The 11593-nt window shown below is 39.0% G+C and overlaps 1 protein-coding gene and 1 long non-coding RNA gene across 2 annotated transcripts; one reads left to right on the forward strand and one right to left on the reverse strand.

The window, feature by feature from the left end:
• Positions 1-2963: 2963 nt before the first annotated feature.
• Positions 2964-4178, forward strand: LOC149984066 (uncharacterized). Its single transcript, XR_016495336.1, has 2 exons — positions 2964-3553; positions 3596-4178. It is a non-coding gene; the product is annotated as an uncharacterized LOC149984066 (long non-coding RNA).
• Positions 3913-11102, reverse strand: LOC110521974 (uncharacterized). The gene is made up of 2 exons (XM_021599996.3): positions 10499-11102; positions 3913-6322 (listed from the first exon to the last, which is right to left on the reverse strand). Exons 1-2 carry the CDS (start codon positions 10863-10865, stop codon positions 5439-5441), a joined length of 1251 nt encoding a protein of 416 aa, XP_021455671.1. The 5' UTR covers positions 10866-11102; the 3' UTR covers positions 3913-5438.
• Between the last annotated feature and the right edge of the window lie 491 nt (positions 11103-11593).

Raw genomic sequence — 11593 nt, forward strand, 5'->3', positions numbered from 1 at the left:
AGGAAGAACATGAGAATTCTACAGGTTGAATTGGATATGAAGTTGGAAGAGAGAGGTATGATCCAACAAAGAGACAGTAATGAGACAATAGTGATTACCAGCCATGGTGAACAATATGATATGTTAAAAAATAAATGTTTTGTCATTTGGATATTCATGAGAGAGAGTATTTTAATCACCACAAATTACATTTTAAACCAGCCTTGGTTTAGTCACTTGTTTAATTTTGCTACACACTATTGGAATTTTGTACCGAACAAACATTATCAAAGCAAAAATAAGCCATCATGAATACATTCCATATTTAAATGCATCTCATCTAGCTGAAGTGCTGCAATGTGAAGCAACTCCATGGGCAAGTCCTCGTTGGTCATTGCCTGCCTCAGTCATGGACACATCTGCCTCAGTCATGAGCACATCTGCCTCAGCCACAGATACATCTGACTCAGTCATGGGTACATCTGCCTCAGCCACAGCCACATCTACCTCAGTCATGGGTACATCTGCCTCAGCCATGGACACATCTGTCTCAGTCATGGGTACATCTGCCCCAGTCATGGACACATCTGCCTCAGTCATGGGTACATCTGCCTCAGTCATGGGCACATCTATTTTTCCATACTCCAAACATACGCTCGACCATCCCTCTCATGTGGATATGAGCTCTGTTGTATCTTTGCTGCTCAGCTGTTGTGGGATTTATGTCTAGAGTGAATAAAAAGTTACTCTGACCAGATTACTATGTAGTAACTATTAGTAGACCATGTTGCTATGTAGTAACTATTAGTAGACCATATTAATATATAGTAACTATTAGTAGACCATGTTACTATGTAGTAACTATTAGTAGACCATGTTACTATGTAGTAACTATTAGTAGACCATGTTACTATGTAGTAACTATTAGTAGACCATGTTACTATATAGTAACTATTAGTAGACCATGTTTCTATGTAGTAACTATTAGTAGACCATATTAATATATAGTAACTATTAGTAGACCATGTTGCTATGTAGTAACTATTAGTAGACCATATTAATATATAGTAACTATTAGTAGACCATGTTGCTATGTAGTAACTATTAGCAGACCATGTTACTATATAGTAACTATTAGTAGACCATGTTACTATGTAGTAACTATTAGTAGACCATGTTTCTCACCCTAATATCCACTGTCACCAAGTAGTAGTCCACTATGTTGTCCTCTCTGAAACTGAGACCAAAGAAGAGTTGAGGGAAATGCTTCCATCCTGAGTTGCACCTTTCCAACGGGCAACAATGTTTGACAACTCTAAATGAGGAGTGCATCCACCCTGAACATTGATGGAAAACCAGTTGTTATGGTTACGGTACTCCTCAGCATCAGGAGTTGATGGAAAACCAGTTATTATGGTTACGGTACTCCTCAGCATCAGGAGTTGATGGAAAACCAGTTGTTATGGTTACGGTACTCATCAGCATCAGCAGTTGATGGAAAACCAGTTGTTATGGTTACGGTACTCCTCAGCATCAGGAGTTGATGGAAAACCAGTTATTATGGTTACGGTACTCCTCAGCATCAGGAGTTGATGGAAAACCTGTTGTTATGGTTACGGTACTCATCAGCATCAGGAGTTGATGGAAAACCAGTTGTTATGGTTACGGTACTCATCAGCATCAGCAGTTAATGGAAAACCAGTTGTTATGGTTACGGTACTCCTCAGCATCAGGAGTTGATGGAAAACCAGTTATTATGGTTACGGTACTCCTCAGCATCAGGAGTTGATGGAAAACCAGTTGTTATGGTTACGGTACTCCTCAGCATCAGGAGTTGATGGAAAACCAGTTGTTATGGTTACGTTACTCGCTAGCGTCAGGAGTTGATGGAAAACCAGTTGTTATGGTTACGGTACTCCTCGGCATCAGGAGTTGATGGTAAACCAGTTGTTATGTTTACGGTACTCCTCAGCATCAGTTGACGGAAAACCAGTTGTTATGGTTGCGGTGTTCCTCAGCATCAGGAGTTGATGGACACTTGATGGGAACATGACATCCATCTAACCAGCCAATCACTCCTGGGAACTGCCCATATTCATAGAATTGCACTTATAGTTGGCTTGGCCAGCAGCATCAGGAAACTTGATGTAAATACTCCTCAGATCACAAATGGCCCTGCAGACTTTGTGAACGATTAAACACACAGTTGCTTCACTGGCACCACACAAATAGCCAGTTTCACGATAAAAGATTCCAGATGCCAAAAACCTCAAAGTGATCAGAACTTTGAGAGAATTGGGTAAAGGCCTTCCTCTTTGAGACAGAGAGGAAAGTCTAGGCTCAAGCAGAGATATCTCCAATGCATTTTCTTTGTACATACGAAAGTGGTCTCAAAGTAATTTAATGGATTACTCCTATCCACAAGTACTGGTCTGGCTGGACTCTGTAGTGCATGTTGGCCTTCATTTAGATATTCCAAATAGTCCTTGCTCCCTCACAAACAGAGCGAAGCAGAAGTTAAACCTGCCTCTTTGAAAGATTAATTTAAACTTCCATTTAGACCTAAAGTAGCTCTAATCTGCCCACTTGCAATCGGCTATGTTTAGTCCAGAACAGGCAACATATACCACTATTTTAAGGTAAGTCTGTGCAAGTTGCTTTGAGTTAAGACAGCTCAAACGAGCATTTTGGCCTGGGATTAAGCTTAAGCCTTGTATGTGAAACCGGCTATAAATGATTTATATAATATGACTAAATGTGTTTCTGTGTTTCAGGGGCAGTCAAGAAATGGAACAGCAAGACCACAGAACATGACATAAGCAGAGCTGTGGGAGACCACCTCAAGCCCCTGGTAGAGCCGGGGGTGGTGTTTACCACTCCACCACGCCTTCAGCAGGCTTGAAAAGTGATCGTTTTTCATATTAAGATGGACCAAGAAATGTGTTGCTTTTACACATATTTGTTCATTGGTCAGTCATTGGGTTCATTTGTTTGTTCAAATCAAGCTTTATTTATACAGCACATTTCAGACATGGATGGAACGCGATGACTTCACAGGAGAAAAACAATGAAAATAAACAATATTTAGTACACATGAGGATAAAAAAACAGAAGACTAACAACTGAAAGACTAATGAACATTCGAAGGAAATGCCATTGATTCAAAAAAACTAAAAAAATGATGCAATATCCAACCCAAAATATAAGCTTGTTTTACTACATTGTTTGTTTTTACATTCCCCATAAAACGTTGCTCAAACAGAAAAGGGAACTAACAAAGAGTCACTAACAACCACAACTAAACAGGTGGGGTTTTTCGAGGGGTTCTGAAAGACACTATGGGGGTGTCCACTGAAAGTTGACTAGTAACAACAACTGGGACCTAAAAGACACCCACCACGACACCAGCTAAATCTGCCCAAGAAGAGGGATACAAAAGAAAAACCCACACCACACTTAAAGACAGGATGCAAACCAAAAAGGTAGCGCAACTAAAGATGTTGCCTCTCCACTTCTATCAAGACAACTGGAGCACTGGGCCAGACACTCTTACATAGAACCTGGACCAGCTCAGGTGAAACACCTTCCCACTAATGAGATGGACAAGCCAGCACAGGTGTAACACATACTGACTAACGAGGTGAAACCAATCAATGCACCGAAGACACATTTCAGTTGAATGCATTCAGTTGTACAACTGACTAGGTATACCCCTTTCCTATGTGCTAAAGTCCAACCTCAAAACATAAATGGAAAAACCAAAACCTGTAACACCTTCCCCCTTAAGACAACAAATATATCCTTTTTTTTGTTGGACAAGTTTGCTCACCACCACCAGAAAACAACTTCCATTTCACATTATAATCAACTACAATGATTCACCAATATAAACATGGTGTCTACTGGAAGGCAACAATTAAAAACAAGCAAAAACACATTTTAAATATATTTTTATTATATTATATTTTTTTCTCCTTTTTCTTTCTAAAACTCACAAGTTTTGAAAAACTCACTAGCTTCTAGAACTCTCGTGTTCCTAAAACTCACTAGCTTCTAGAACTCTCGTCTTCCTAAAACTCACTAGCTTCTAGAACTCTCGTGTTCCTAAAACTCACTAGCTTCTAGAACTCTCATCTTCCTAAAACTCACTAGCTTCTAGAACTCTCATCTTCCTAAAACTCACTAGCTTCTAGAACTCTGTCAAAATAACGTGCAGTCAAAATCAATTGGGATCCATGGCAACGCAATGGCTAAACGCAAAACACAAACCTTTTTGACTGCCCACCCTTTAGACAATCAGCAACCACATGTGAGAATGAACCCCGATATTATAAAAGTAGGGCAACAATGTCAATATAATTGTACCCAAAAATGGTCAGTTGATTGCATAAATGATTGATTATTAAATTGTAAATATGAAATATCAAAACTGAATGTACACCCCTTTGTTAATATGTATTGGCAATAATTAACTTAGTGGTGAGGCATGGAATAATAAAATGTATCTTTTGTCAGGCTGGATGTTTGAAATATGAGGTGATTTGAGTCATGCTTCTTCAGATGTGGAATGAAGTCAATTAGCACTTGAATATTGTTAAGAAATACTGGAGTGACGTAAGATAGTTAATACAATTGATTATAGACGTATTATACTGCGTCCATGTGTATAGACTGCAAGTACGTTGAATTTAAGTTGTTTTCAAGTAATTGAAAAAACAACCAGAAAATACATCTTTCAACCGATTGGTCTTCTTTCAACATCTTTTCAATTATATTTTGCTAGGTGGGACAGCCCCAATGACAAAACACAGTTTTAACATGTCCAAATCAATAACCAATATGTAGAAACAGTTTGTGATATATTGAAAACATAACATGTGCTATATACACAAACATCTGCCACAATAATCATCTTACTTTTTTTGTTTAACTGCACAAGCACCAGAAACACTGTTGTTTTGACAAGTAGCAATAAATCACTGATATCAATTAGGGGGGAAATCAGGTTGTACCTAATGTTGAAATTAACACAACTAAAAAAAACTAATGGAAGGAGAAATCTTTCACCTCACTGGTTAAAGGACAACCTGCATAAGACAGTCAGCTACATTTTGGAGTGATGCATCAGTCATAATTGATTTCAACATGATATCGATGAGTTAAGAGCTAAAAAACCACATGGAATCTGAGAATAATGTGTACATCCCTGGTTAGAGGACAATTTGTAGAAAACAGCTCGCTACATTTTGAAGTGTTGCATTTTAATTCAAGTGGGTCACCAAAATGGTAAGTGTAACACAACTAATTTTTTGTTAGTCAGTTTTTGTTAAAGCTTATAAATAGTACTTTATCAATTCAGAGCCTGGATTTGTCCCGAGGCTAATATCCATATCATGCTGAAATCAATAGAACAGGGGGCAAACGTTTAGGTTCTACATTGAGACATAATTTCATTGATATCATGAAACAACTCCATGTATTTTCTGATGTTTAATCAGAGATCTTTTATCAGAGTATCTCTTCCCACATTGATTACAGCTAAGAGATTTCTCTCCTGTGTGTGTTCTCTGGTGTGTCGCCAGACAGCTAGATGTAGCAAAACTCTTCCCACATTGATCACAGTTAAAAGGTTTCTCTCCAGTGTGTGTCCGCTGGTGTACTATCAGGCTGTTTAGCTGAGTAAAACTCTTCCCACATTGATTACAGCTATATGGTTTCTCTCCGGTGTGTGTTCTCTGGTGTATAGTTACATAGCTAGATGTGGAAAAACTCTTCCCACATTGATTACAGCTATAAGGTTTCTCTCCTGTGTGTGTCCGCTGGTGTACTATCAGGCTTTTGATGTGAGTAAAACACTTCCCACATTGACTACAGCTATATGGTTTCTCTCCTGTGTGTGTTCTCTGGTGTATAATTTGATAGCTAGATGTAGAAAAACTCTTCTCACAGTGATCACAGCCAAAAGGTTTTTCTCCAGTATGTATTCTATGGTGTGCTTTCAGGGTTTGTAGCCGTATAAAACTCTTCCCACATTGACTACATACATATGGTTTCTCTCCTGTGTGTGTTCTCTGGTGTATAGTTACATAGCTAGACGTAGTAAAACTCTTCCCACAGTGATCACAGCCATAAGGTTTTTCTCCAGTGTGAATTCGTTGATGTATTTTAAGGTCTGATGAAGAGTTGAATCTTTTCCCACAGTCAGAGCAGCAGTGAGATTTCTTCCCTATAAATCTCTGCTGGTGTTTCTTGCGGAGTTCTGATCTGGAGAGACTCTCTGCCTCATCAGCATCATGATATTGTTGAGGATCTCCAGAGGATCCATGATAGTCCCGACTCTCTCCTGTGTGAATGACAAAGTCAGACAGATGGATAAAGTCCCACAACAGCAGAAATCCATTGTTTATTTGAGGTAAAAGATGATGCCCAGAGCATACCCATGAAGCTGTACAACAATTGACGTCTGTTAAATTATTTGACAAGACTGTCAAGATAGCAACAATAGTTATATTTAGTCTTGTTTTCACATTAGCAGTAACCAGAAATAAGATAAAGTTTTTAAAATCCTAAGCAGTGTGCCAGATTACTTTTGGTCTCCAATACAGGCCCCTTTCTGTGTTGGGTAAAATTGCGGCACAGGGGCGATGCGCACACAATTTGATTGCAGAAACTCGTCCATGGTAATGAGGAAACCACTAGTTATGGATGTAGTATATCTGGTAATGAGGAAACCACTAGTTATAGATGTAGTATATCTAGTAATGAGGAAACCACTAGTTATGGATGTAGTATGTCTGGTGATGAGGAAACCACTAGTTACGGATGTAGTATATCTGCATGGAGCAAAAATGTTGAGCAAAGACTTTTTTTTTTTTTTTGTTTCCACAATGTATTCTGAATACTACAGCTCACTATCATCGCAAGATCAGGAGTGCTACTCAAGTAAGCTCACATTAAGCTCTGTGTCTATTCACTAATTCACCACCGTGGGGGAAAACTCACTGGAGTTAACATAGGCAGACAGCAAAATAGGCCTCCATTTCCAGGTTGCTTATGAGAGCATTTCACATTACTTTTGGATTAGAATTGTAAGGCTCGTTTGAATGTCCTGCTTAATATAATGTTTGTGTTATTGTTGCAAATCAACTGCTTTATACTTCTTCTTTTTTAAACACTTAAAATACAATTTGGCTAGCTTTGCCAAAAGCCTGACCATAAGGGTTTGTCCACTAAGTGTTTGCCAAATTGGACCATAACTTCACCTAACAACAGAACTATAAATCATTTAATATTTCAGGTGAAACATGGAAACTAAAATGTCTTGTCATGACATTTCATAACCTGATCACCAGATACTTTTGTGAATAATCCCACTAGGCTACTCTGTAATGTGTTGTCATTCTAAATGTCCTGAATTAAGGAAAATAGCTGTGTGTGGTTCTATAGTCCTGGAGACTTACATTTCCCTCACTAACTTTAAACATCCGCTATCTGAGAAGCTAACCGATCACTGCAGCTGTACATAGTCCATCTGTAAATAGCCCACCCAATCTACCTACCTCATCCCCATATTGTTTTTATTTACTTTGCTGCTCTTTTGCACACGAGTAGCACTACTTACACACCATCATCTGCTCATCATCATCTGCTCATGTATCACTCCAGTGGTAATCTGCTAAATTGTAATTACTTTGCTACTATGGCCTATTTATTGCCATACATCCTCATGCAATTTGCACACACTGTATTTAGACTTTCTTTCTTTTATATTGTGTTATTGACTGTACACTTGTTAATTCCATGTGTAACTCTGTGTTGTTGTTTCTGTTGCACTGCTTTCCTTTATCTTGGCCAGGTCGCAGTTGTAAATGAGAACTTGTTCTCAACTAGCTTACCTGGTTAAATAAAGGTCAAATAAAAATTAAATAAATATAGCCTATACATCAAGGAACAGTTCTCTACACATTATGAGCTAAGTATCTCCGTGTCCAAACAGACTAACGAGACCCTACTGTAAATCAAGCAGACAATAACACGTTATAAACATCAATTTGTTAGGGATGTTGGATCCAACATGGAGCACGGCATAACTGTCTTTACCAGAGTAATGAATGAAGAAGCACTTTGGTTGTTGTTCCGTGTCATGATGTTTGTCATTCAACTGGCATTCAGAAAATGATTTCCTGGATCAGCTGATTATAGTTGAACATGTGATAGCTAAATACAGTGGGGCGAACAAGTATTTGATACACTGCCAATTGTGCAGATTTTCCTACTTACAAAGCATGTAGAGGTCTGTAATTTTCATCATAGGTACACTTCAACTGTGAGAGACGGAATCTAAAACAAAAATCCAGAAAATCACATTGCATAATTTTTAAGTAATTAATTTGCATTTTATTGCATGACATAAGTATTTGGTACATCAGAAAAGCAGAACTTAATAATTGGTACAGTTTGCAATTACAGAGATCATACGTTTCCTGTAGTTCTTGACCAGGTTCGCACACACTGCAGCAGGGATTTTGGCCCACTCCTCCATACAGACCTTCTCCAGATCCTTCAGGTTCGAGGCTGTCGTTGGGCAATACGGACTTTCAGCTCTCTCCAAAGATGTTCTATTGGGTTCAGGTCTGGAGACTGGCTAGGCCACTCTAGGACCTTGAGATGCTTCTTACGGAGCTATTCCGTAGTTGCCCGAGCTGTGTGTTTTGGGTCGTTGTCATGCTGGAAGACCCAGCCACGACCCATCTTCAATGCTCTTACTGAGGGAAGGAGGTTGTAGGCCAAGATCTCACGATACATGGCCCCATCCATCCTCCCCTCAATACAGTGCAGTCGTCCTGTACCCTTTGCAGAAAAGCATCCACAAAGAATGATATTTCCACCTCCATGCTTCACGGTTGGGATGGTGTTCTTGGGGTTGTACTCATCCTTCTTCTTCCTCCAAACACGGCGAGTGGAGTTTAGACCAAAAAGCTCAATTTTTGTCTCATCAGACCACATGACCTTCTCCCATTCATCCAGATAGTCATTGGCAAACTACAGACGGGCCTGGACATGCGCTGGCTTGAGCAGGGGGACCTTGCTTGTGCTGCAGGATTTTAATCCATGACGGCGTAGTGTGTTACTAATGGATTTCTTTGAGACTGTGGTCCCAGCTCTCTTCAGGTCAATGACCAGGTCCTGTCGTGTAGTTCTGGGCTGATCCCTCACCTTCCTCATGATCATTGATGCCCCACGAGGTGAGATCTTGCATGGAGCCTCAGACCGTGGGTGATTGAACTTCTTCCATTTTCTAATAATTGCGCCAACAGTTGTTGCCTTCTCACCAAGCTGCTTGCCTATTGTCCCGTAGCCCATCCCATCCTTGTGTAGGTCTACAATTTTAACCCTGATGTCCTTACACAGCTCTCTGGTCTTGGCCATTGTGGAGAGGTTGGAGTCTGTTTGATTGAGTGTGTGGACAGGTGTCTTTTATACAGGTAAAGAGTTCAAACAGGTGCAGTTAATACAGGTAATGTGTGGAGAACAGGAGGGCTTCTTAAAGAAAGACTAACAGGTCTGTGAGAGCCGGAATTCCTACTGGTTCGTAGGTGATCAAATACTTATGTCATGCAATAAAATGCAAATTAATTACTTAAAAATCATACCATGTGATTTTCTGGATTTTTGTTTTAGATTCTGTCTCTCACAGCTGAAGTGTGCCTATGATAACAATTACAGACCTCTACATGCTTTGTAAGTAGGAAAACCTGCAAAATCGGCAGTGTATCAAATACTCCCCACTGTAGCTACAGTATTAAGAATGTCTAATTATTGAAGACCCGCGTTGATGACAGTATCCATTTGGGTGTTGTGAATACAGTTACGGTGACTCTCGGTTAGAACCATTTAATTTTGCGAACTCTGAAATTATTTAGGATTTCTGTGGCCATGAAAACTGTTTTACCAGCTTAACATAAGGAGACACTAAATGTTACGTAGGTAGAGTGCTTTTCAGAGATCTGCATACAAATAAAACTGTACTAACAGGACAATAAGCTAAACCAGTTACAGTTTGGACATAAATCGTCTTGAAAGTCTATGGCAAGACTTGAAAATAGCTTTCTAGTAACGATCAACAACCAACTTGACAGAACAGCTAGGATTTTAAAAAGAATAATGAATATTCACATTAAGATCTGTCGCCTATTGGATGACATCACGATTTCCCATTAAGCCAACTCCTTGAAGGCCTTAATATGACATCACTCACTCCTTCAAGTTTGCAGTTGTCTAAAAAAAACACTATTTTGCTCAAAACATTTATTTGTTTCCCTTTAGTGTGTTTATACTTTACTGTTTATTTTACTTTATATATCACTTTTCAACAGGAAAAGTTAAAAATCACTGGAGGACGTCATGAACAATTTCGACAGTACAAAAACATATTCAAGTGTGGAATGCCCCTTTAAAAATCACACATTAGTTCAACAACTGCAGAGTTTGTGTCCCTGTTTTATAAGATAGTACTCACTGTATTTACTGGTGTAAATCAGATCTCCAGTCTTCTCTTCTTCGTCCTCCTCTAATGTGACAGTAATCTCCCCCTCTTCATCCTTCATTCCAAAAACGTCTTCATCTTCTTTCACTTCATCCTCCATTCCAAAAACTGTATCTTCCTCCTTTTCTTTCAAAGCAACATCCTCCTCCTCCTCTTTCACTCTGAAGGCGTCTTTCTCTGTAACGTCTTTCTCTTCTTCTTTCACTGTAACAGCCTCACCCTCTACTTGTTTTTGTATTGTAACAGCCTCTTCTTCTTCCTCCTCTTTCACGAGAACTTCTTTCTCCGTCCAGCAGATCCTCTTTTCTTTAGCAGGAGGAGAGTAGTTTAGTGAACTCATGTTCGGGGATGTTAGCTAGTTAGCATTAGCGACTAGACTAGTGCTACCTTAACCAGCCAGCTAGTTGACTTACAACTTAAATATTAAATTAAATGGGGTAGCTAGTTGTTTCCACATAAGTATGTTTAAATCATTGTGGCAAGTGAACCACGAAATTGTCTAAAGAACTTGACTGTTCCGACTTTGTTGACTAGCGAGCTACCGAGGTGGCTGCAGTTGTTGAAGAAGCGTTCCGTCCACTAGATTATACGTCACACTAGAAACATCTCCTGAAAGAAACATATCGCCATCTGCTGTCTGGAAGGAACACTTTTTTTTTCTTCATTGAATTATAATATTATAAAGCAGTTTAGGGTAACGTTATTTTTCTCTCTATTAAATATGAATATTATATCTACACGTACAAAGAGCAACAAGTATTGTTTGATTAGTTATGAGAAATTAAAACAAACTCTACATCTACTCCACATCTGTATTTGTGATTCAGTCAAATAACTAGATATCAAAATAAGCACCTAGTTATTGATACCCTTGATAAAGATGAGCAAAAATGTATGTATAAAATAGATAAATGAACTTTACCCACTACCAGGTTACCAAAATCTGGTTAACTCTCTGCTAGGAGGCTGAAACTTGGCCATAAGTGGATCTTCCAGCAAGACACATCAACATTCACAAAGAAATTGTTAATTGGGCACAAAATCAACATTTTCAATGGCAATCTCAGT

Source organism: Oncorhynchus mykiss, chromosome 4 (assembly GCF_057628025.1).
Source record: "Oncorhynchus mykiss isolate SJ-2025 chromosome 4, ASM5762802v1, whole genome shotgun sequence".
In the NCBI taxonomy this organism is placed as follows: domain Eukaryota; kingdom Metazoa; phylum Chordata; class Actinopteri; order Salmoniformes; family Salmonidae; genus Oncorhynchus; species Oncorhynchus mykiss.